This window comes from Scyliorhinus torazame, chromosome 19, assembly GCF_047496885.1.
Source record: "Scyliorhinus torazame isolate Kashiwa2021f chromosome 19, sScyTor2.1, whole genome shotgun sequence".
Lineage (NCBI taxonomy): Eukaryota > Metazoa > Chordata > Chondrichthyes > Carcharhiniformes > Scyliorhinidae > Scyliorhinus > Scyliorhinus torazame.
Genome location: NC_092725.1, coordinates 52,906,409 through 52,933,410, shown reverse-complemented (window position 1 = coordinate 52,933,410; position 27,002 = coordinate 52,906,409). Strand labels below are relative to the sequence as shown.

At 53.3% G+C, this 27,002-nt stretch overlaps 1 protein-coding gene across 1 annotated transcript in view; it reads left to right on the top strand.

Moving 5' to 3' along the window:
- Nucleotides 1-22,003, top strand: part of LOC140396130 (transmembrane protein 213-like) — a 28,787-nt gene extending 6,784 nt beyond the window's left edge. Inside the window, exon 3 of the mRNA XM_072484283.1 lies at nt 20,999-22,003. Coding sequence (XP_072340384.1) covers nt 20,999-21,183 — 185 coding nt within the window. The 3' untranslated portion in view covers nt 21,184-22,003. The remainder of the gene's footprint in view (nt 1-20,998) is intronic.
- Nucleotides 22,004-27,002: the final 4,999 nt, after the last annotated feature.

The following is a 27,002-nucleotide window of genomic DNA, read 5'->3' as shown; positions in this document are numbered from 1 at the left end:
AAAATATTGAATTCTTCTGTCACCTGCAAAGCCATTGGCAGGGGGAAGCTTCCAACCCCACTTCACAAACTATGCAGCACACGTACTGACTCAGGTCTCTGGAGAATCGCAGGCATGCCTGGCACTGCCTCGCACATATTTGTAAGTAGGAAACTCTTTGGCGATAAACGCCGGTTTGGCAAAATGCCTCTGCTCTCTGGGTAATTTCTCACCATCCTCTTCATGCTCAGGCTCCCGTTGGCCATGTCCACAAGGCAGTGTCTCCTGCTGGAGCTGCTCACGGCGCCGCCTCTCCCTCCTTCATTGAAGACTCTGGGCTCGATTCAACGAAATGGGAACGAAGTCCCAGTGCTCGCGACTCACATTGTATCAGGGGCCTCAGTGGGGAGCGCGCATCCGAGGCCGCACCTAGCCCCGTTTTGCATAAAGGGGAGCTCCGTTCACCGGAACTCCCTCGCGTAGCGACAGATCGGAACGTCATTCTTAAATGGCGACCTGATCTCGTAGGCCCCTGAAGCAATCCCCGACCTCCCCCTCCCCCTTCCCCAAGCCAGAATGCACTATGGGAGGGTCCCTGTACCCCGTAACACCCACAGCCCAATCACACATGCACAACAAACCACTCATGCCATCTGGCAGTGCCACCTGGGTACCTTAGTGCCAGCTGGGTGCCAGCCTGGCACTTCCAGGGTGCCCAGGTAGCACCAGCAGTGCCAGGGCCCAAACCTGCCCAAAGGGCATACCGCAGGTGGCCTCCAATCCCCTGGGAGACACCCACAAGTGGGGACCAATGCTGAATGTTCGCCTGAGGACTCTGAGCTGAAGGGGATGAATCCCAAAGCCTCAGGTATGTCATGAATCTGCACATTAAAATGAGACTAGCTGTCTTGCTCTAATATGCAAATTTGCCAAAGTGATCCCATCCATAATGGGCAGGATTTACATAGCAACGTCTCGCAAGACCACGTCGGGAGTGGGGTCTCCCGGCTTTCATCGCCAATCTGCACCGTGGCGACGGGCGCGCCGTGGCAATTGGCTCACACCCTCTGAGAAATGCAGCATTGAACCCTGGATCCATTAGTCCTTGTGCCTTTGTTCTGAAATTTAATATTAAAGGCAACAATAGTTAAAGGGTACCGAAAGGGAAGCATTGATTGAGACACCTACTGGACATGTGGGCACTGTCGTGTTGGGTGTTCCGCTATACAGACGAACCAACACGGTTGCAGATGGTACAACTCTATTTTATTACTATCAATAACAACATCTGTAAACTTATGACTGTGGTTCGTTCTTTACCCTTTAACCTGTGGACCCAGCCCTTACACCATGTGCTGAGTGCCTCTCTATGATAGTGTATGTCTGAGTGGCTTGCTGTGAGCTCTGTGCCCTGAGCTGTCTCCTGCTGGAATGAGCGGGAACTGTGGTGTTCCCCGTTTTATAGTGCGTGTGCTCTTGCTTGTGATTGGCTGTGATGTTGCATGCGTGTTGATTGGTCCGTTGATCTGTCCATCAGTGTGTATGTGTGTTTGCACCATGATGTTTATCTGAATATCATGACATCCCCCCTTTTTTACAAGAATATATGCCTATGTGGTAATAAATATAGATGTGTACTGAGTGCAACTGAATGTGTGTGTGCAATATCTACAACAAGTACATGAGGCTAAACTATATACATAGGAAGGTGTCACTGCAACAAAGCAACGAAGTTGTACCATAAACAAAACAAGCGTAATCATCAAACATCAAAAACAAACTTCTGTAACGACAAAAAGAGAAACATATTAACATTGTGGCAGAACACTTTAGTGAGTCCAATGTTCAAACAGGCTGATAATTCCAGCCTAGTGGGTGGGCGACGAATTTGGGTTGACCGTTAGGGTGGCACACCATTCATCAACCGGATTAATGCTGTTCACTGGCATCGGCTGGTGGGTCCTGCTTGGGGACATCCGGTTTCTGTCAATGACCGCGACGCCGAAGGCTTCCCGGTCGTCGGTATCACCGGTCTGTACATTGTCAGGGTATGACTCGGTGTATGGAGGCCGAATGGCCCGCACGTCCCTGCGAGGCTGGCGAAATTGGGGAGCGTTGGCAGGTTGAGCTGCTCGACAGCAGGCAGCGTAGTGGCCCATTTTGCCACAGCGGAGGCATTGTCGATTCTTTGCTGGATATTGCCGCTTTAAATGTGCGGATCCACAGTTGCCGCACGTCATGGCGTCCATTGCGCCATCGCGCATGCGCAGTACGGTCCTGCGTAGAGCACGCCTGCGCGTCGCATCCCTCTGCGTCGACGTCTCGTACAAGTACGGGAGGGCGCGGAAAGCGCGCAAAATGGCCGCCCTCGTCCGGGTCGGGTGGAACTCAATCGACTGGACCCGCTCGGCCTCGTAGGACCCCTGCCATGCCGATTCGGCCGCCTGGAATTGGGAGTACCGGCTGGTCGAGTTTTCATGGAGGACGCAGGTTTCGATGGCGGTGGCTAAGGTGAAGCTCCTAATTTTGAGGAGCTGCTGGCGTAGGGTGCCCGAGGTGACCCCAAAAACTATCTGGTCCCGAATCATGGAATCAGAGGTGGCCTCATAACCGCAGGACTGCGCGAGGATATGGAGGTGTGTCAGGAAAGATTGAAAAGGCTCATCCTTACCCTGCAGGCACTGCTGGAAGAGGTACCTCTCGAAGCTCTCGTTCACCTCGATGCTGAAGTGCTGCTCAAGTTTAAGAAGGACCGTCTTATACTTCGTCTTGTCCTCACCGTCCACGAACACCAGGGAGTTGTAGATGTGGATGGCGTGTTGCCCTGCTGTGGAGAGGAGGAGGGCGATTTTTCTGGTGTCCAAAGCATTCTCCCTTTCTGTGGCTTCTAGGAAGAACTGGAAGCGCAGTTTAAACAGCTTCCAGTTGACACAGAGGTTTCCAGCGATTTGGCGCGGCTACGGCGGGCTGATGGTGTCCATGGCGCAGGATGCCCATTCCTGAAGATGTGTAGGTAGGTCTCACAGTTGCTGGGTTCCAATCCTGGTACTATGTCGTGTTGGGTGTTCCGCTATACAGACGAACCAACACGGTTGCAGATGGTACAACTCTGTTTTATTACTATCAATAACAACATCTGTAAACTTATGACTGTGGTTCGTTCTTTACCCTTTAACCTTGTAGCGCACAAAGACTCCGTGAGACGAATAGAGTGAAGTCGATGAGGCTTTATTAAGCGTGTCTGTTCCCCCACAGCTCGATAGTAGAATGGCCAGCAGGGGAGGACTCCGGCTTCTTATACTCCGCCTTCAGGGCGGAGCTAGAGGTCAACGGCCAACCAGGACCCGGGATCTGTCAGCCAATGACATTAGGGCTTCCAGTCCCACATGACCCCCAATACATACTACCACATTCACCCCTTGTCAAAAATGAACCCGGCGGGGTGATGCTTCCTATGGTGGTAAGGGTTTACAGGGCTGGTCCTGGGAGGAAAAACATTCACATGGCAATACAGCATTGTACAATTTTGTCCTGTTTCAACTATTTACAGAGGGAATAGGGAGAAAAGCAAAAATGTTCTTGTGAAAAGTCCATATTTTGGTTTAGATCGACGCCACGAGTCGGTCGGGCGGTCTGGTCGTCCATGTCGATTGCCTTGGCCCCGGTGGTGGTGGTGGTGCTTGTACCGGTGTTGTCGTCTCCGGGAGCCTTACGGTTTCAACTTGGGCTTCATCCTTGGTCGGGCCTGAGGGAAGGGGAACCGATCCTCCTGGGAAGGGGGCGGTCGCGGGGTGCGGCGGTGGCAGGAAGGGGGGGGGTTGGGTGAATGGTGTCGGGGGGGGGGGGTGTGTGTGTGTTGCCGGCGGGCGCCAGATCCCGCAGGGAGACCGTGTCCTGTCGGCCGTCGGGGTACTCCACATAAGCGTACTGCGGGTTCGCGTGGAGGAGGTGAACCCTTTCGACCAACGGGTCCGCCTTATGTGCCCGCACATGCTTTCGGAGCAAGATGGGTCCTGGGGCCGCCAGCCAGGTCGGCAGCGACGTTCCAGAGGAGGACCTCCTAGGGAAGACAAGGAGACGCTCATGAGGCGTTTGATTAGTGCTCGTACATAATAACGACCGGATGGAGTGGAGAGCGTCCGGGAGGACCTCCTGCCACCGTGAAACTGGGAGGTCCCTGGACCGTAGGGCCAGTAGGTCGGCCTTCCAGACCGTGCCGTTCTCCCTCTCTACTTGCCCGTTACCCCGGGGGTTGTAGCTGGTCGTCCTGCTTGAGGCTATGCCCTTACTGAGCAGGAACTGGCGCAGCTCGTCACTCATGAAAGAGGACCCGCTGTCGCTGTGGACGTATGCGGGGTAACCGAACAGTGTGAAGATGCTGTTCAGGGCTTTAATAACTGTGGCCGCGGTCATGTCAGAGCAGGGAATGGCAAAAGGGAAGCGGGAGTATTCGTCCACCACATTAAGAAAATATGCGTTGCGGTCGGTGGAGGGGAGGGGCCCTTTGAAATCGAGACTGAGGCGTTCAAAGGGGCGGGAAGCCTTAATCAGGTGCGCTCCATCCGGCCTGAAAAAATGCGGTTTGCATTCCGCACAGATGTGGCAGTCCCTTGTGACTGTACGGACCTCCTCTAAAGAGTATGGGAGATTGCGGGACTTGATGAAGTGGAAAAACCGAGTGACCCCCGGGTGGCAGAGGTCCTCGTGGAGGGTTTGGAGGCGGTTAATTTGTGCGTTGGCACATGTGCCGCGGGATAGGGCATCGGACGGCTCGTTCAGCTTTCCGGGACGATATAAAATCTCGTAGTTGAAGGTGGAGAGCGCGATCCTCCACCTTAAGATCTTGTCGTTTTTAATTTTGCCCTGCAGTGCATTATCGAACATGAAGGCTACCGACCGTTGGTCCGTGAGGAGAGTGAATCTCCTGCCGGCCAGGTAATGCCTCCAATGTCGCACAGCTTCCACTATGGCTTGGGCTTCCTTTTCCACTGAGGAGAGGCGGATTTCTGAGGCGTGGAGGGTCCGGGAGAAAAAGGCCACGGGTCTGCCCGCTTGGTTAAGGGTGGCCGCTAGAGCTACGTCGGAGGCGTCGCTCTCGACCTGGAAGGGGAGGGACTAGTCGATGGCGCGCATCGTGGCCTTTGCGATATCCGCTTTGATGCGGCTGAAGGCCTGGCAAGCCTCTGTCGTACAGAGGGAAGGTCGTGGTCTGTATTAGGGGGCGGGCCTTGTCTGCGTACTGGGGGACCCACTGGGCGTAGTATGAAAAGAACCCCAGGCAGCGTTTCAGGGCTTTTGGGCAGTGCGGGAGGGGGAATTCCATGAGAGCGCGCATACGTTAGGGGTCGGGGCCTATTATCCCATTGCGCACTACGTAGCCCAGAATGGCTAGCCGATTGGTGCTAAAAACGCACTTGTCCTCGTTGTACGTGAGGTTCAAGGCTTTGGCGGTCTGGAGGAATTTTTGGAGGTTGGCGTCGTGGTCCTGCTGGTCGTGGCCGCAGATGGTTACATTGTTGAGATACGGGAACCCATGTTGATCAACCATTCGGTCCATCTCCCGTTGGAAGACCGAGACCCCGTTTGTGACGCCAAATGGGACCCTTAGAAAATGGTATAATCGCCCGTCTGCCTCGAAGGCTGTGTACTTGCGGTCACTTGGGCGGATGGGGAGCTGATGGTAGGCGGACTTGAGGTCCACGGTGGAGAAGACTTTATATTGGGCAATCCGATTGACCATGTCGGATATGCGAGGGAGAGGGTACGCGTCTAGTTGTGTGTACCTGTTGATGGCAGGCTATAGTCTATGACCATCCTTTGTTTCTCCCCTGTCTTCACTACTACCACCTGCGCTCTCCAGGGACTATTGCTGGCCTGGATTATGCCCTCCTTTAGTAGCCGCTGGACTTCGGACCGAATGAAGGTCCGGTCCTGGGCGCTGTACCGTCTGCTCCTCGTGGCGACGGGTTTGCAATCCGGGGTGAGGTTCGCAAACAAGGACGGGGGTTGCACCTTGAGGGTTGCGAGGCCGCAGATAGTGAGTGGGGGTATTGGGCCGCCGAATTTGAACGTAAGGCTCTGTAGATTGCATTGGAAATCTAATCCCAGTAAGGTGGGGGCGCAGAGTTGGGGAAGGACGTTTAGTTTGTAGTTTTTGAACTCCCTTCCCTGCACCGTTAGGGTAACTATGCAGAATCCTTGGATCTGTACGGAGTGGGATCCTGCAGCTAGGGAAATCTTTTGTGCGCTGGGATAGGTGGTCAATGAACAGCGTCTTACCGTGTCGGGGTGGATAAAGCTCTCCGTGCTCCCGGAGTCGACTAGGCATGGTGTCTCGTGGCCGTTTATTAGCACCGTTGTCGTCGTCGTCTGGAGTGTCCGGGGCCGAGCTTGATCGAGCGTAATTGAAGCAAGACGTGGTTGTAGTAGTGGAGTGGGGTCCGTTGTGTCCGTCCAAGATGGCGTCGGGGATGAACAAAATGGCCGCCCCATACATCGCACGTGGCTGGGGGGTCACAAGATGGCGGCGGGGTGGACAAAATGGCCACCCCCACGCGTCGTACAGGTCTGGGGTGGTCCAAGATGGCGGCGCCCTTCCTCCCCTCGTGGTGGCCGGGACCCAAAATGGCGCCGTCTGCGGGTCGCACATGGGGCGCTGGGGAGCGCTAGGACCGCGCGGAGCTCCCTCACCGGGGACAGCGGTGGTCGGGACCCAAGTTGGTAGCACCGGCGGGTCAGACGTGGGGCGCGGGTGGGGGGTTAGGGGGGCATTAGGGACGCGCAAAACTCCCTCTTCTCCGTGGAGAGTGGTGGTCGGGACCCAAAGCGGTAGCACCGGCGGGTCATACATGGGCTGCGGTGGGGGGGGGGGTTGGGGAGCGTATGCGGCGTGCAGAGCTCCCAGTTCTCCCGGGACCGCGGTGGTCGGGACCCAGAGCGTCTGCGCCTGCGGGTCGTACATGGCGTGCTGGGGGGGTTGGGGAGCGTAAACGGCTTGCAGGGCTCCCTGTTCTCCCGGGACGGCGGCGACCTCGCGGGACCGGCACACAACCGCGTAATGGCCCTTTTTCCCGCAGCTCTTGCAGATAGCTGCGCGGGCCGGGCAGCGCTGTCGGGGGTGTTTCGCCTGGCCGCAGAAATAGCAGCGGGCGCCCCCGGTGCGACTTGGCGTTTGGACCGCGCAAGCCTGAGGGGTGTGCGGGGGGGGGGGGGTTTGTCGCGACGGGTACGTACGGAGCCCAATGGGCTGCCGCGCGGTCGGGGCCGTAGGCGCGGGTATTACGCGCGGCCACGTCTGGGGAGGCTGCTAGGGCCCGGGCCTCTGAGAGTCCTAGCGACTCTCTTTCTAGAAGTCTTTGGCGGATTTGTGAGGAATTCATACCTGCCACAAAAGCATCGCGCATTAACATGTCCGTGTGTTCATTTGCGTTCACCGAAGGGCAGCTGCAGGCTCGTCCCAAAATCAGCAGCGCGGCGTAGAATTCGTCCATCGATTCTCCGGGACCTTGCCGTCTCATCGCGAGCTGGTAGCGAGCGTAGATTTGGTTAACTGGGCGGACATAGAGACTTTTCAGTGCTGCGAACGCCGTCTGGAAATCCTCTGAGTCGTCGATGAGGGAGAAGATCTCCGTGCTCACCCTCGAGTGCAGGACTTGTAGTTTTTGGTCTTCTGTGACCCGGCCGGTGGCCGTTCTGAGGTAGGCCTCGAAGCAAGTCTGCCAGTGCTTGAAGGCTGCTGCCGCGTTCACTGCGTGGGGGCTGATCCTCAGGCATTCCGGAATGATCCTGAGCTCCATAGTCCTTTTTAGGCACGCTTAATAAATTGTAGCGCACAAAGACTCCGTGAGACGAATAGAGTGAAGTCGATGAGGCTTTATTAAGCGTGTCTGTTCCCCCGCAGCTCGATAGTAGAATGGCCAGCGGGGGAGGACTCCGGCTTCTTATACTCCGCCTTCAGGGCGGAGCTAGAGGTCAACGGCCAACCAGGACCCGGGATCTGTCAGCCAATGACATTAGGGCTTCCAGTCCCACATGACCCCCAATACATACTACCACAAACCTGTGGACCCAGCCCTTACACGATCTTAGAGAGGCACTCAGCACATGGTGCATGTCTGAGTGGCTTGCTGTGAGCTCTGTGCCCTGAGCTGTCTCCTGCTGGAATGAGTGGGAACTGTGGTGTTCCCCGTTTTATAGTGCGTGTGCTCTTGCTTGTGATTGGCTGTGATGTTGCGTGTGTGTTGATTGGTCCGTTGATCTGTCCATCAGTATGTATGTGTTTGCGCACCATGATGTTTATCTGAATATCATGACAGGCACCGCAACTCTGGGTGCCTTGTTTGCATTGTGCCTGATGTAGTTTAGCCCTGAGATCACACCCACCCACACACAGACCCACACATGTGCACAGAGGTGAGCAACATTCTATTCCACAGATGTGACATCTGAAGCCCCGGGGGGGGGGGGGGGGGGGGGGGGGGGGGAATTGGAGTTGTGAATGTAATTATTAAAGCAAAGTAGTTCTGTGCTCCATTCCTGAAAGTGGCATGCCATTGGCCTTCCATTTGCTCCCGGTAAATGAGGGGAATCCATTGGCCACTGATGAATGGCACTCACTGTTATGTGCAGGACTATCTTACTGTCGCATGTTCCTGGTCTTAGCGGGTTCTGTACTGGGTTGCAGAGGAAATTGTGATGGTGACTGGGGGCATCTGCAGTCTGTAGATAGAGAATGCATAACGTAGAGGTGGGTATGTGATGCTCTCATGGAGGGTTCATCCTCTGTAGGTAATAGTGTATACAGCCTCCAGATGGGGCGGCTAGAGGTCCACATGGGGCATGGGCACTTTGCAGGGGATGGCTCGGTGGCGAATGATGGAATGTTCACCACAACAATGATGGGATCCAATATGTACAGGGGAGTCTGGAGGTAAAGTGGAGGCACGCAGACAGTGAGGGAGGCAGAATTTGGTCCTGAAATACAGGTGTAGCAGCACCATCTTGAACAATGCCATCGCGCAAACGTATAAGTTAGATTGGTTCTGTCTGGGAGGAGTATGAAGCAATGCAGGAGGTCCACTACACTGGGCTACGGATCTCGTTCTTAGGACACATACTCATTGGTGCCGCTACAGGGGACAGGATCCAAGTCAGTTACAAAGGAGAGAGAGAGACTTCATTGCCCAGGAAGCAATGAGAAGCCAATAATGGCATTTGCGCTGTTAAAAAGATAAGCAAAACTCAACATCGACAGAGTCCAAGGTAGGAATGCAGCCTTGGAGTGAAAGCAACAGTGAAAGGGGCACAGCTGCATCATATCTGGCACCCATCAGTGAAGGGGCAATGCCCAAGCTGTGCTATTTTCCTGGTGAAGCACAGAGCCCTTAGCCCTCCACGCAGCTGGTGTACAGCAGCTTCCCAATGATTGATCCTGCTTCATATCCACCGCACTTCCGCAATGTCTCCTATCTCTGACCTCTGACCGTGAGGTCCACATAGCCCCTGGACAGCCTGTCATCTGTGACTCCCTTCCATTTTGCAGGCGAAATCTCTGCATTCGACTCCTTTCTGCAAGTCCCTGAATCAAATGGGAACCTTGATATAGTTCCCTTTGCCAAAGAGATGAAGGGCAACAGTGCCCTCCCAAAGCATACCTTCTCCGAATTGAGTGCTGATGCTAACCACCCATAGGTGGGCTACACTAATGAACCCCCATCCCCTATTCGGGGGTCTGCACACAGCCCCTTCCAGTAAATATTATCCCTTTGACCCCCCTTGTTTGTCAGCGTTTCATGCACCCTCGTCAGAGTCCAACTTCCCAGCTCCCGTTCTTTACCTTGCCTTCCATTGTTCGCCAACCCCATCCATTTGCTAGCCCGTCTGCTTGACATTGTGCTTCATCGCCCTTCCCCATCCCTCCCCTTGCACAGCTCTCCTTCCCTATTGCCTCCCTTGTCTTCAGCAGCCCTACCCTCACCTCGTAACCCACCCCGGTCAACCTTCAGTCCGTCGGAGTGGAGTCTGCATGGGTTCCGCAGCACAGTACTGTCCAGGTAGAAAACTGTGCCAGGCATTGGAAACAGAAGACCCCTGCACTCCCAAACTAAAATGACCCTGCCAAGGTTTTCTCTTCCATTTATCTTCCTCCTGCTTTTCTTGCTACTCCTCAGCTGTGCCTTCATTATGGTGCGTGGTTGTGCAGTAAACATTAGGCCACCATGAAACCAAACACTGGAGGGTACTGTTGACTGCTGAAAACGTCATCTAAAGTGGTTCCAGCAGGAGAAGCATTGTTTCACTGCTAACATAGACAGTCATATTTTTGTGGCACTGGGTCTTCCATAGTATGCATCATTAACTAGCCCTTAACTAGTCATTATCTAGTCTTTAGCTTGGCATGGCAGATTAAGAGTAAATGGTACAGCACACTGTCACAGAATAAAGGCATCATGACTACTGCCAGGATGCTGAGGGAAGGAGTCCCTTTCAGTCATGTTGATATGCAGAGTCTGCAAAACGGCATGTGCACAGTCAATGGCACGTGCACCATTGGGAAGCCTGAAATTCTCACAAGCCATGTGTTTGTTCCACCTGCTCCTCTGTGACAAAAGAGAATGAAATTCAGGGTGTGATTTAACAGGACAAGTTCTAAGTGCTTGCAAACATTGCAAGCAATGTTTCCTGCAAGCTCGTTGACAGCCGCATTGGTGAGCTCCTGACCGCTATCGAACTTAGTCATTTTTTGGGGTCCTTGCAAGTTCCTCTCCGGGCGAGGCCACACTTGGAATTATTTCCATCACTGGGGAGCTGAGCTCGCTGGCCAAACCTGCTCCTCAGAGATCAAGCCGCCATTTTGAAACGGTGCCCCAAACTCGAAGTGAGCTTGTGGATCCCACATCCCCCACCCATGGGCAACGTCATCCCCGACACACATGGGCACTACCCCACATCACCCCAAGTGAGGACACTCTGTTATGTGGTCGCTGAGGCCCCCCACTCTTTAGGCCATCCCATAACCTCTTTCGCCTCCCCCCCCCCCCAAACCTCTGGAGACCTTTTCATACCCGCCCTTCACCCCCCCTCTCCCCACTCTCGTACCTTCCCATCTCTCCTTTCATGGGCATCGCTCCCCTCAGGCCCTGACCCATGACAGTGCCACCCTGGAACCCAGGCACCCGTGCACTGTCACCCTGGCAGTGCTCCTTCCAGCTTGGCAGTGCCACTCTGGGGCCTTGGAAGTGGCAGGGTGGCAATGCAAAGGTGCCAGAGTGCCACGCTGCCCGGTGCCTGACCACCCAGGGGCCTGGGAGACCCTCCCGGTGCTGTTTCGCCTTGTCCTCGTTTGTCCAGGCCAGTACTAATTGTCGCTCTTATGACGTCACGCTGGCGAGCCGATAAGATCCCAGGAGACCATTTGATAGATCATCTCATTAATGATTGGCAATTACTGTTTCACACCATACCCAGGCGGGATCCGGAACCCGCTAACAGGACGAGCCGGTTAGATTTCAAACCGCTTGGCACTTGGAGAGGTTCCCAATTTAGGCCGCTCCTGCGATCTAACCGGCTTGCAGGGATTCGCGGCAGGCGATACAATGTCGTTAAATTAGGCCGCTCCTGCGATCTAACCGGCTTGCAGGGATTTGCGGCAGGCGATACGATGCCGTTAAATTAGGCCGCTCCTGCGATCTAACCGGCTTGCAGGGATTTGCGGCAGGCGATACAATGCCGTTAAATTGCGCCCACAGTCAGGTCTCTATGAAAAGAGCCTCAAAGCCTTCCCTTGCACATGGGTAGACAGCAATGTGAGATGTTGCAAATCCCTCCAGCTACCACCTGGAACAAGTCCAAAGTGAAATGTTCATGGCCACGGTGACCTTTACAGCAGCCATTAGCACACCAGCCCATGTCCTGCTCAGAGGTTGTTGTTGTTGTTGTGGCTATAGCAGATTTCAATGAGGAGATCCTTAGTGAAGCGAAGATGTCTCTGACGCACAGTTACTTGAAGTAGAAGAATTTGTTCCTGAACATACTGGGTGGATATGACCTCCTGCTGAGAGCCCTTTTACCACTCCTCCTTCTTTGAACAGCTTGTCCTGCTGTGTACCCTCTGTTCATTCTCCCAAACATGCTGTATTCCAAGGGAAATGCCAGTATGATAACCATGTTTAGGAGCAACTGATTTGTGTAGAAGTCTCGGTCGGGAACAAGTCCTTCAGCCCCAACCCACTTTGTGTAAACTTTAGCAATGTGAAACAACTATGAAAAGCAAACAATTGTAGAATTGTAGTAACAATAAGTAGAAATCATTGACAAAAGATTATCAACCTGAAATGTCAACCCTATTTCTCACTCTGCAGATACTGCAAACCTGATGAGAATTTCCCTAATTTTGTCTTTCTCTGTTAAAAAAATTTACAGAAACTTTGATTTTATAAATTGAGGCTGGAAGTAATGCGAAACCTATATAAAACATTAGTTTCCTGGCCAGACACCAAGTTGGAATATCATGTTCCGTTCTGGGGACCACCATTTTGGGAGTGTACAGAAGACATTTACCATAGAAACCCTACTGTGCAAAAGGAGGCCATTTGGACCATCGAGACCGCACCGAACCTTTGAAAGAGAACTATACCTCGGCTCACTTTATACCCGTAACCCCTTGAATCGATTATGGCCGATCCACTCAACCTGGCCTTCTTTGGACACTAAGGGTCAATTTATCATGGCCAATCCACCTAACCTGTACATCTTTGGACTGTGGGAGGAAACCGGAGCACCCGGAGGAAACCCACGCAGAACAGGGAGAACGTGCAAATTCCATTCAGTCACCCAAGGCTGGAATCGAACCCGGGACCTTGGCGCTGTGAGGCAGCTGTGCTAATCACTGTGCCAGTAAAATGATTCCAAAGAATGATATCAGTTATGTATAGAAACAGGAGAAGCTGGCGTTGTTCTCCTTAGAGTAGAGACGGCTAAGAAATTTGATAAAAATTTGTAAAACCTTAAAGTTTTAGTTAGAGTAAATAAAGAGAAATTGTTTCCAGGACTGAAATGTCAATTGCCAAGGAGTCCATATTTCATAAAAAATACTTTTATTCATTTTTTAACATTTTTATACATAAATACAAAACAACAAGAACAACAGAACCCCCCAACTCCACCAACACCCCAAAAACTGAAAGAATGGCCCTCCATCCCAAACCCCCTCCACCTAACTTACCTACCTTCCCCTCGCAGATGAAGGTAACCAACTCTTTAAAGTATAGAAGAAGCAGACCCCCATCTCTTGTGGAACCCTTCCATCATCCCCTTCTCCAAATGCAGGAATCAGGTCCCCAAACCACACTGAGGCACTGGGCGGAGAGGCTGACCTCCACCCCAACAGGTCCTGCTTGCGAACAATCAGCTAGGCAAAGGCTAAAATGTCTGCCCCCACTCCCATCTGCAGCTCCGGCAAGTCCGACACCCCAAATATGGCCCCCAGGGGACTGAGCTCCAAATCCAAGTGCCCGCGCCTATGCCCCCGACCGCACTACAGCCCCTTGGGCTCCGTGGACCCCCGCCACGACCGACCCCCTGGCACCCCCCACCCCTCCGCAAGCGTGCGTGGCCAGAATCCCAGACCACCCGGGGAGGCCCCACTGCTACTTTTGCGGGCAGCCGAAACACCCCCGCCAGCGCTGCCTGGCCCGCTCGGCCACCTGTAAAAGCTGCGGCAAAAAGGGGCACTACGCAGCGGTGTGCCAGTCCCGTGGGGTCGCCGCTATCTCCGGGGAACAAACGGGACCATGGGCTCAACCCCCCCAGCGACCCACGGGCGCCGCCATTTTGGACCCCGGACACCACGAGGGGGGGGACGGGCCCCGCCATCTTCCTACCCACGGGCCGCGTGCGGTCCATGGGAGCGGTCATTTTGTCCATCCCTGGCCGCGTGCGACCCATGGGAGTGGCCATTTTGTCCACCCCCGGCAGCGTGCGATTCATGGACGCCGCCATCTTGGCTGACAGGAAAGGACCCCAGCGTGGACAGCTCCACACTGCCTGAAGACAACGATCTGATGCACCAACCACGTTTGGCATCGGTGACCCTCGACCAGTCGCGGCCCCGGACGCTCCAGACGACAACGACAAAGGTGCTGGTGAACAGGCACGAGACGCCGTGTTTGATCGACTCGGGGAGCACGGAGAGTTTTATTCATCCGGACACGGTAAGACGCTGTTCCCTGGTAATTCGGCCAAGCACCCAAAATATTTTCCTGGCGGGGTCCCACTCCGTTGCAATCAAAGGGTTCTGCATCGCAAACCTAACAGTGGAGGGGAGAGAGTCCAAAAATTACCGGCCGTATGTCCTTCCCCCATCTCTGCGCTCCCACTGCAAATGCAACCTCCAGAGCTTAACATTTAAATTTGGCGGCCCTATACCCCCACTGACTATCTGCGGCCTCGCGACACTCAAGGTCGAACCGCCCTCCTTGTTTGCGAACCTCACCCCGGATTGCAAACCCGTCGCCACTAGGAGCAGACGGTACAGCACCCAGGACCGGATATTTATCAGGTCCGAAGTCCAGCGGCTGCTGAAGGAAGACATAATCCAGGCCAGCAATAGTCCCTGGAGAGCTCAGGTGGTAGTAGTGAAGACAGGGGTGAAGCAGAGGATGGTCGTAGACTACAGTCAGACCATCAACAGGTACACGCAGCTAGATGCATATCCGACATGGTCAATCGGATTACACAGTACAAGGTCTTCTCCACCGTGGACCTTAAGTCCACCTACCACCAGCTCCCCATTTGCCCCGGTGACCGCAAGTACACGGCCTTCGAAGCAGATGGGCGGCTATACCACTTCTTAAGGGTTCCATTCGGCGTCACGAACGGAGTCTCGGTCTTCCAACGGGAGATGGACTGAATGGTTGACCAGCACGGTTTACGGGCCACGTTCCCGTACCTCGACAACGTCACCATCTGCAGCTACGACCAGCAGGACCACGACGCCAACCTCCGCAAATTCCTCCAGACCGCTAACGCCCTCAACCTCACCTACAACGAGGAAAAATGCATGTTTAGCACCGACCGTCTAGCCATCTTGGGCTACGTAGTGCGTAATGGAGTGATAGGCCCCGATCCTGAATGCATGTGCCCCCTCATGGAGTTCCCTCTTCCCCCCCTGTGCCAAAGCCCTGAAACGCTGCCTGGGCTTCTTTTCTTATTACGCCCAGTGCGTCCCCCAGTACGCAGACAAGGCCCGCCCACTAATCCAGTCCACTACTTTTCCCCTGTCGACAGAGGCCCGCCAGGCCTTCAGCCGCATCAAAGCGGATATCGCAAAGGCCACGATGCGCGCCATCGACGAGTCCCTCCCCTTCCAAGTCGAGAGCGACGCATCCGACGTAGCTCTGGCGGCCACTCTCAACCAAGCGGGCAGACCTGTGGCCTTTTTCTCCCGGACCCTCCGCGCTTCAGAAATTCGCCACTCCTCAGTAGAAAAGGAGGCCCAGGCCACAGTGGAAGCTGTGCGACATTGGAGGCATTACCTGGCCGGTAGGAGATTCACTCTCCTCACTGACCACCGGTCGGTAGCCTTCATGTTCGATAATGCACAGCGGGGCAAGATAAAGAATGACAAGATCCTATGGTGGAGGATCGAACTCTCCACCTACAACTATGAGATCTTGTACCATCCAGGAAAGCTGAACTAGCCGTCCAATGCCCTATCTCGCGGCACATGTGCCAACGCACAAGTGGACCGCCTCCAAGCCCTCCACGAGGACCTCTGCCACCCGGGGGTCACTCGCTTCTACCACTTTATAAAGGCCCGCCCGTACTCCGTCGAGGAGTTCCGAACAGTCACCAGGAACTGCCAAATCTGCGCAGAATGCAAACTGCATTTTTTCAGGCCAGATAGAGCGCACCTGATAAAGGCTTCCCGTCCCTTTGAACGCCTCAGTCTGGATTTCAAAGGCCCTCTCCCCTCCACCGATCGCAACACGTACTTTCTTAACGTCGTTGACGAATACTCCCGTTTCCCCTTCGCCATCCCCTGCCCCGACAGGACCGAGGCCACGGTCATTAAAGCCCTCTGCACCATCTTTACCCTGTTCGGTTTCCCCGCCAACATCCATAGCGATAGGGGGTCTTCCTTCATGAGTGACGAGCTGCGTCAATTCCTGCTCAGCAAGGGCATAGCCTCGAGCAGGACGACCAGCTACAACCCCCGGGGGAACGGGCAGGTAGAGAGGGAGAACGGAACGGTCTGGAAGATCGTCCTGCTGGCCCTACCGTCTGGGAGTCTCCCAACTTCCCGCTGGCAGGAAGTCCTCCCGGATGCCCTTCATTCTATCCGGTCCCTACTGTGCACCTCCCGGATGCCCTTCATTCTATCCGGTCCTTACTGTGCACCACCACGAACCAAACGCCGCACGAGCGCCTCCTTGTCTTCCCTTCTGGAAGTCCGCTTCTGGAACGTCACTTCCGACCTGGCTGGCAGCCCCGGGACCATCCTGCTCCGGAAACATGTGCGGGCGCACAAATCAGACCCACTGGTAGAAAAGGTACATCTATTCCACGCCAACCCGCAGTATGCCTATGTGGCGTTCCCAGACGGCCGACAGGACACGGTCTCTCTGCGGGACCTGGCGCCCGCCGGAGCTCCCCACACCGCCCCCCAACACCAATCACCACCCCCTCACTCCCGCCGGTGCACCCCACAGCCACCCCTTTCCCGGGGGGATCGGTTCTCCTCCCAGTCCCGCCCAGGAGTAAGGAAACAGAGAGGGACAGCGCAATGCTCCCAGAGTCGACCGGACCCGAGCCGAGCCAGCACCACCACCACCACCCGGGCTGAGACGATCGGAGAGGGCGACCAGAGCACCATCTCGACTCATCGAGTCGACTTAAGATGTATATAATTCAGTGGCCCAGTAAAGCGGCATTGTTGTAAATAGTTAACGCTGCTAATCGGGTAAAATGTGAATAATTCAGTGGCCCAGTAAAAGCGGCATGGTTGTATATAGTTCAATGGTTAAGGCACCGACCCTGTAAACCCCTACCACCCACCACCCCACCGGGTTCCTTTTTAACAAGGGGCGAATGTGATGGTATGTATTAGGGGTAATACGGTACACCATGAATGCCGAGGAGCTATTGGAGGACAGATGCTGGGTCCCGATTGGATCTGCCGCCTACTGGGCTCCACCCAGATAGGCGGGGTATAAGAACCCGGTTTACTCCCTGCAGCTGCATTCTGTGACTGAGCTGCTGGGGAACAAGTCTGCTCAATAAAGCCTCGATTGAAGTTCTCTACATCTCGCCTCGTGTGTGATCGATGGTGCTACAGAACCCCTCTGGCCCCGGCGTTTTACCCATTTGCATCTTCCCTATTGCCGTCCGAACCTCCTCAATCCCCATCCTCTCCTACTTTAGGACACTCCAGCCCCTCCAAGAATTCCCTCATATCCAATTAATCCCCAGGAGGCTCCAACCTTTACAACCTCTTCTAAAACTCCTCAAATGCCCTGTTCACCTGCTCCGACGCCACCACCAGCCCCTTCGTCCCATCCCGTACCTGAACAATCTCTCGTGAGATCGCCTGCTGGCAGAGCTCTCCCGCCAGCAAACGACTGGTCTTCTCTCCGTATCCGTACACCACACCCTTCGCCCGCCTCAACTGACGTACCACTTTTCCTGTAGACAAAGGGTCAAACTGCATCTGCAGTTCCTTTCTACTGACCAAAAGTTCTGGAGTGGGATCTTCCACATACTTCTCCTCAACCTTCCAGACTTCATCTCCCAGCCACTGCCACTCCTCTCTTGCCTCCCTATCCAGCTGCACCTCATATGAGATGATTTCGCTCCTTACTCCTTACTAGGACAGCACGGTAGCATTGTGGATAGCACAATTGCTTCACAGCTCCAGGGTCCCAGGTTCAATTCCGGCTTGGGTCACTGTCTGTGCGGAGTCTGCACATCCTCCCAGTGTGTGCGTGGGTTTCCTCCGGGTGCTCCGATTTCCTCCCACAGTCCAAAGATGTGCAGGTTAGGCGGATTGGCCATGATAAATTGCCCTTTGTGTCCAAAATTGCCCTTAGTGTTGGGTGGGGTTACTGGGTTATGGGGATAGGGTGGAGGTGTTGACCTTGGGTAGGGTGCTCTTTCCAAGAGCTGGTGCAGACTCGATGGGCCGAATGGCCTCCTTCTGCACTGTAAATGCTACCACCTTCAGCATCTCCCAAACCACCGACAGCTAGACCGCCACATTCTTATTAAACCCATAAAATTGTCAATCACCTTTACCATCCTCACTCAAAACCTCGGATCTGCAAGCAGCCCCACATCCAGCCTCCACACCGGTCTCTGTGCCAGCCTCCTCCTCAGGACCACATCCACCAAATGCAGAGCATGATCCGAAATGGCAATCACCGAGTATTTGGCATTCCTCACACCCGACAACGACTTTCCCATTATAAAGAAGTCAATCCTCAAGTATACATTATGCACTGGCGAAAGAAAGGAATACTCCCTTCCCTCTGGATGCAAGAACCGACACAGGTCCACTCCGCCTATCTCCTTCAACACGCTGCCAACACGTCAACCCTCCCCGCTAAGGGGTCAACGGGCACAGCTTACATCAATCCATCTTTGAATGCAAAACTGTATTTAAATCCCCACCTAAAATTTACTGATGCGTGTCCAGACTTGGTATGGCCGTCGCCATTCTCTTCATAAACCCTACATCATCCCATTTCAGGGCATATACGCTAAACAACACCACCAACCTCCCATCAAAAGCACCCGTTACTGTAACCTCTCTGTCCCCTGATCCGCCACCCACCTTCTCCATCAGAAACCTAACTCTCTTACCCACTAGTACCCGATGCCATAGGCCTTATTGTCAAAGCCCGAATGGAACACCAGATTCACCCAACCCTTCCAAAGCCTAACCTGGTCCTTCATCCTCCAATGGGTCTCCTACGACATCACCACATTGGCTCTCAAGCTCTTCAAATCCGAGAAGACTCTGATTTGCTTCACCAGTCCACCCAACCCCTGCACGTTCCATGTTACCATTCGGACTGAGGGCCTCTCACACCCCTCCCTCTCCTTTTAGCAATGACCCTGATTCCCAGCCCTGCCCCACAAGTGGAACCAAGCACTACCCCTAGTCACCGTCAGCCATCTATCCCTCCCATTCCCAGAAATCCCCCCAACCACTTTCCCTCGAAACCCCTCCTCTCTGCATACTCCCCCATCCTCCCACTATTCACACCTCCCAGGCCCATTGAAACCTGTCCACACAGGTTCAGCTGGCTGCAGCCCCTCCCCCCATCTCACTCCCGTTCACCAGCCAACTTAAGTTTGCCAGGGAGGTGGCCCCGCCAGATTCCCCTCCCGCTGTATACGGAGTACAAAACCTTCGCTGGGTAGACCATCCCGAACCTCAAATTACTGTTATAAAGCCCTGTCCTCTCCCTGTTAAAGGCCGCCCATCATTTTGCCAGCTACATCATGACGTCCTCGTATATACGAATGCCACTGCCTTCCCATCTCACCTCCCGAATCTGCTTCGCCTATCTGAAGACCTTCTTCATCATTTGATAGCTGTGAAAACAGACTATCACAGCTCTTGGCCGGAGTGATCGATGGGCCCTATCCAGTTCAAAGAGAGGTGTTCTCCTGTTCTCCCAACAATTTGGTGACCATCTCGAAAAAGTACTCCGTTGGCCTCCAGCCCCTTAGGCAGTCCCACAATCCGAAGATTCTGCCACCGTGACCTGCTCTCCAGGTCCTTCACTTTGGCTCTCAGCCCTTTATTACTTTCCTCCACCTTCCGCAGCTCCTCTCCCATCGAGGTGAACTAGTCGCTGTGCCGCGACAATGCCTCCTCCACCCTCTTCAACACCTCTCCTTGCTCCTGCACCGCCATTGACATCTTTCCCAGAGCCTCCTTTATTGGGGCCAACTTATCGTCCACTAACTGTTTGAGTGTTCCCATCATCATCTTCCCATGTCCCTCAAACTTCACCACCATCATCTCGGCTAGCGAGTCCACCACAATGGGCGCAGCCCCATCCGGTGAGCTTGCCCACACCATCTTTCCACCCATAGAACCCCGCACAAAACCCAAGCTCTCAAGAGGACTAGCGCTCGATCCTTTTTGTGGGTTTTCGTTTCTTCCGTTGGGTTTTCAACATCCTATAATTACCACAACTTTACTGGAGATAATTCATTTAAAATTTCCCCCCCAAACTGTGAAATGGGTCAAAAATCGGAAGCTCTAGTGGGAGCCACCCTACGTGTGACCTCCACCTACATGTCACCACCGGATGTGCTCAGAGGCACTTTAACTTGTTTGGCAAAATAACCAAATGTAGCCATGAGGAAAACTGCAAGTGCTTAGGTTTTGGAATATGATATCTGATAGGGAGGTGGAAACAGATTGAAGAGTAGCCTTCAAAAGGGATGTGGAGAAATACTTGAAGCAATAATTGCCAGGAAATGGGGAAATCATAACTGGATTTCTCTTCGAAAGTTGGGGAGTGGGGCTGACCGACTACAGGGCGATTGGCTAGGCTGCTGGTCGTGGTGAACCGGGGGCATATCGTAGGGGGATGTGACAGATTACAGCGACACTGGACAGATTGCGGACGTTGAACAAGAGACTGGGCTGGGCTCTTCTGGGTTTACCAATGCAGCTGGGGTGAAGCACTGCCACTTTTCAAGGCCGACAAGTAGTGCTGTAAAGAAACTTACCTGTTCCATTCGGTCCTTCACCCCTCCCTTCAGCTGCTAGGTTTCCCAAGGTGTTAAAAGTAAATCTCAATTCAAAATGGAAGCGCATATTCTCCTTAAAAAAAATTGAGGGCATTAAAATATCTTTAAGATAATCTCGAGAGCAGATTTGTCACTATGGTGACATAGGTCCATTGAAACCAAAAGTTACTGCGTTTTGGATCAGTTTGCCCAAATTTTAATTTTTAAAAGGGAATCTTTTGAATTAAAAAGAGCTTTTATCCCTTTACAGATTTGCAGAATGGTCAGGATATTTGCGCCATAGCAAAGACGTGCTGCCAGCTTGGGGTGGATGAATACGGCTGGATTGCTGCTGCTGTGGGCTGGAGTTTCTGGTTCCTCACCATCATCCTGATTTGCGTCAATAAAGTAGGAAAACTGAGGCCTGAGGAGTCAGAAAAATACCCTGCGCCCTGAGACATGGAAAGCAAAGCGAAACACAAAATTGGAAAGGACCAAAGGGAGGAAAGAGAGTGGCGACCACCTCTCGTCAAATCAGGATGCATGGACAACGTTTCAAATCTGGTTTGCGTTCTTTTGCACGCTGGCTTTTCTGTGGATTTATATTACCATCGGCACACCGCAGCAAACAAATGGCATGAAACCGAAGCAAGAATCTCTTTCAGAAATGGAATCAACAACAGCTGGTAGACCATTGAACTGGGCTTAGAAGAAACCAGTCAAGCATTTTAAAAAATTAAATATTATTTTCTTATCAATGTAAATATGTCTTGTACCCCAGAACAGAATACAACGGGAAACTGATCACCTGATACCCAATTCCTTTCTCCTCTGTAATCTTTTTCATAGCTATTTTAACCGTAGCTTTCCTGTCTTGTTCGTCAGTCCACTGTCCTAAATACTCATTCTCCTTCCTACCATCACCACTATGCTAAAATCAAGATTATTACTCAGATTCCTTACATCCCTGTAATCTTTTCTTCCTGCAATCTTGTGGGTTTTTAAAACTGAAGTTTGGCTTTAAATTCTTGACTTACCTTGTCTTTTCTTGCACTCTTTCCAATTTTGGTGACACGTTTGGGTCTGATCCTTCACCCAGGTCTACCTTCAAACGAGTAAGGGTCTTATTACAAATATTGCTCACTTCAACTCAACCAGGCGGCAATCAGGTTTGACCTAAGATCCAATATGTTCGAGGCATAGGGTTTACAAAATAATGTTAGCTCCAATTTTGCATTAAAATGTAATATCTTTCATTAAAAAAAATCTAATATTTTGGACTTGAATTTTATTGCTGAAATAGTAAAAGAAAATAATTTCTAATAGTTATCATTTGATTGATGCATGTAATCGGCCTACATCAAAGGTGCTTCACTCATTTGAGGAAACAATCAATATTAGGGTTGTTTTGATGCTTCCAACAGCTGCTTCATTCATCTATCCTTGTTCCCAAAGACCATCATACAAATCGCTTTAAAGTCTACCAGACAGAGGAATGGGTTTAAGGGAACAAATGGACTTTTCTCATCCGTGACATTTTCTTACCTTCCACATCACAGGATCTGTATGATTTAAGCTTGGTAATAAAATGTATGAACTTGTTGAACAAGTTTTTTGCCATTCAAATGGTGCTATTATACCTCAAATAGTCAAAGTTTTTTCCCAGGGTGGAAGGAACAGTCAAATACTAGGGCACATAGGTTTAAGGTGCAAGGGGCAAAGTTTAGAGGAGATGTGAGAGGGAGTGTTTTTTTTTTTACACAGAGGGTAGTGGGTGGCCAGAGGATGTGGTGGAAGCAGGTACGATAGTTACGTTTAAGGGGCATCTTGACAAATACATGAATTGGGTGGGAATAGAGGGATACGAACCCTGAAAGTGTAGAAAGTTTTAGGTTAGACGGGCAGTATGGTCAGCGCAGGCTTGGAGGGCCAAAGGGCCTTGTTCCTGTTCTGTATTTTTCTTTGTTCTTTGTAAACAACCAATTAAGAACACTGCCTTACAGTAACTGGGAGCCACAGAACGCTGAGTTATACTGCCTGCTCTGTCACAAACATTTGGCAGTCTTACAAGCTTTATTCACCAGCAGCCAAACATTGATCAAATTTGTATCATTAATAAAAGCTCGACAGTCCTGTCAGGTGATGAACCAGTTTGAACTAAATACTCCTAGTACAGTATGAGGTTACTTTTCTTAATCATTTTAGAATCATAGAATCTACAGTGCAGAAGGAGGCCATTTGGCCCATCGAGTCTACACTGGCCCCTGAAAGAGCACCCGACACAAGCCCACACCTCCACCCTATCCCTGTAACCTCACCAGCCTTTGGACACTATGGGGCAATTTTAGCATGACCAATCCACCTAACCTGCACATCTTTGGACTGTGGGAGGAAACGGGAGCACCCGGAGGAAACCCACGCAGACACGGGGAAAACGTGCAGCCTCCGCACAGATAGTGACCCAAGCCAGGAATCGAACCTGGGACCCTTGAGCTGAGAGGCAGCAGTGCTAACCACTGTTACCATGCCACTTTACATGTGCAGAAACCACTGCTGTAAACAATTTGCATTAATGATATGGACCTTGGAATCAAAAACAATGAGCTGGATTCTCAGTCAGCCGATGGCGGAATCGCGAACCACAATCGGGCAGAGAATACGGCGTTTGCTGAAAATCGAGGTCAGTCCCGGGCGCGCAGCAGAATGTCAAGCTCCAGTGCCTTGTTAGCGGCGTGAATTTGTTCCACGCCCTGCGCCGGCGTGGGCATGCAAACAGTACAGTAAAAACCGTCAACATCTGATTAACGGGCCAGACTCGGTAGTTTCCGGCTTCCCGTGATGCTCCGCCTCCACCAGGTCGAAGTGACAACGGCGAGGTTCACTTGTGGTATTTAAAAATGGACATTGGGTGCCGTGGCTGCCGAGGGAATGAGAGGAGGTAAGTAAGGTTTTCAAAGGCGCAACAGTAGACTGCCAGTTGTGCCACTGGCTGGGGAGGCATCTGCCAGGGCCGGGGGGGGGGGGAGGGGGGGGGGGGCCTCGAGGTGTTCCGTCAGGACCGGAGTGGCTGTGCAGATTGCCGTTGCTGCTCGTCAATGTGACGGTCGAGCTGATGCCTGCCAGGTGCCAAATGGGGACTTGTCCGGCGTCTCCCAGGCTCCAGTGCACAGCTGCATCCATGCCCTATATGCCCGGGCACCCAATGTGTCACCTTCAGCATGGGCCGAGCCACCAGGTTGCCCGGGCAGTGGGATTCGCCGCCATCACTGGCATGCTCTAGGTCCAGGGGATGATCGACGGGACACATGTCCCTCTTCGGGCTGTGGCACGAGTGCCCAATCGGAAGCGATTCCACTCCCTCACTGTGCTGTTGATGTGTGACCACCAGCTGTACACGGTGCACGTCTGTGTTAATACCCGGGCAACGTGTATGACGCATTTGTCTGGTGTACTCGACGGTTCCCGACACGTTCGAGGCAGGTGTGAGGCTAGCTCTTGGGCATCGGGGTTATCCGCTGCACTTATGGCTGATAATGCCTATCTGGAGGCCACAGATCGATGTGGAGAATCGCTAGAACAATGCCCATGCACCGTCATTGGGCACTGCATCGATGTCTTCACGATACGCTTCAGATGCCTGGACCACTCTGGGGGGGCCCTCCAATAAAGCCCTGGGTGGGGGGGTCCCACATCCTGGTGGTCTGCTGCATCCTCCACAACATTGCACTGCAGAGGGGTGCAGATTTGGCCAGGACATAGGGCTGCACGGTAGCACAAATGATTAGCACTGTGGCTTCACAGGGTCCCATGTTCGATTCCCTGCTGGGTCACTGTCTGTGCGGAGTCTGCACGTTCTCCCCGTGTCTGCGAGGGTTTCCTCCGGGTGCTCCGGTTTCCTCCTACAGTCCAAAGACATGCAGATTACGTGGATTGGCCATGATAAATTGCCCTTAGTGACCAAAAAAGGTTAGGAGGGGTTACTGGTTAAGGGGATAGGGGGAAGTAAGGGCTTAAGTGGGTCGGTGCAGACTCGATGGGCCGAATGGCCTCCTTCTGCACTGTATGTTCTATGTAAACTATGACGTGAGGCTTAGCCAGGCATGGAGGCTGCATGATGCGTACACTGGGGCAGCCGTGCATACCAGTCCGCCGTGCACGGGACAACTCGATTGCCTGCAGGTTTACCAACTAATGGGCCTGGCCAGCATCAGCTGAACTGTCCCTTTCTACCACAACAAACTCTCCTACTCCTCCACTCATGCTTCCCCATGCATTCCATTCCCCCCAGCCCAGCACCCCCACCCCGCTCGGAGCCTCCCACATGCTGCACCCTGGGTCGGCAGCATCAGCGGATCTGGTCCATGGTGTTGTCAGTCCTGGAGGCCCGCTCCCGCTTTGACCAGGGTCTCCATGCTCAAGGCCATGAGCCAGACACAGAGGGACTTGGCACTATCCCAGAGTCCCTCTGGGACAGTGCCACGTCACTCTGGGACAGTGCCACGTCACTCTGGGACAGTGCCACGTCACTCTGGGACAGTGCCACGTCTCTGACACAGTGCCACGACCCTCTGGGACAGTGCCACGTCTCTCAGGGACAGTGCCAGGTCCCTCAGGGACAGTGCCAGGTCCCTCAGGGACAGTGCCAGGTCCCTCAGGGACAGTGCCAGGTCCCTCTGGGACAGTGCCACGTCACTCTGGGACAGTGCCATGTCACTCTGGGACAGTGCCACGTCACTCTGGGACAGTGCCCGTCACTCTGGGACAGTGCCACGTAGTGCCACGTCACTCTGGGACAGTGCCACGTCACTCTGGGACAGTGCCACGTCACTCTGGGACAGTGCCACGTTACTCTGGGACAGTGCCACGTTACTCTGGGACAGCACCACATCATTCTGGGAAAGTGCCACGTCACTCATGGACAGTGCCATGTCACTCTGGGACAGTGCCACGTTACTCTGGGAGTCACGTTGTCAGTCCTGGAGGCCCGCTCCCGCTTTGACCAGGGTCTCCATGCTCAAGGCCATGAGCCAGACACAGAGGGACTTGGCACTATCCCAGAGTCCCTCTGGGACAGTGCCACATCCCTCTGGGACAGTGCAACGTCACTCTGGGTCAGTGCCACGACCCTCTGGGACAGTGCCACGTCTCTCTGACACAGTGCCACGTCCCTCTGGGACAGTGCCACGTCTCTCTGGGACAGTGCCACGTCTCTCAGGGACAGTGCCAGGTCCCTCAGGGACAGTGCCAGGTCCCTCAGGGACAGTGCCAGGTCCCTCAGGGACAGTGCCACGTCACTCTGGGACAGTGCCACGTCACTCTGGGACAGTGCCACGTCACTCTGGGACAGTGCCACGTCACTCTGGGACAGTGCCACGTCACTCTGGGACAGTGCCCGTCACTCTGGGACAGTGCCACGTAGTGCCACGTCACTCTGGGACAGTGCCACGTCACTCTGGGACAGTGCCACGTCACTCTGGGACAGTGCCACGTCACTCTGGGACAGTGCCACGTTACTCTGGGACAGTGCCACGTTACTCTGGGACAGCACCACATCATTCTGGGAAAGTGCCACGTCACTCATGGACAGTGCCATGTCACTCTGGGACAGTGCCACGTTACTCTGGGACAGCGCCACATCATTCTGGGAAAGTGCCACGTCACTCTGGGACAGTGCCACGTCACTCTGGGAAAGTGCCATGTCACACAGGGACAGTGCCATGTCACACAGGGACAGTGCCATGTCACTCTGGGACAGTGCCACGTCACTCTGGAACAGTGCCACGTCACTCTGGAACAGTGCCACGTCACTCTGGAACAGTGCCACGTCACTCTGGAACAGTGCCACGTCACTCTGGAACAGTGCCACGTCACTCTGGGACAGTGCAACGTCACTCTGGGACAGTGCAACGTCACTCAGGGATAGTGCGGACACCTCAATTATCCTTGAAAAAGTTGATGAACGGATTCCATCTCTGGGCAAACCCATCAACTGAGCCTCTTAAGGCGAACCTAATTTTCACCAACCTTAGGAACTAAGCCAGGTCATTCACCCACACCCCGGCTTTGGTGGTGTCATGTGAGAGTACCTTTAAGAAATGGGTGTTTATAAATGGGTGTGTATATAAATATCTGAAGTGAGAGTATCTTTAAGAAATGGGTGTTTACTACTGCAGTGATGTCTGAGTGTGGGTGGAGCTGGGCTGTCTGTCAGCTTTTTACTTTTGTTTTAGGCTGTTTGCTGCAGGGTGTGTTTTAGTTTCATTTTCAGAGTTGGA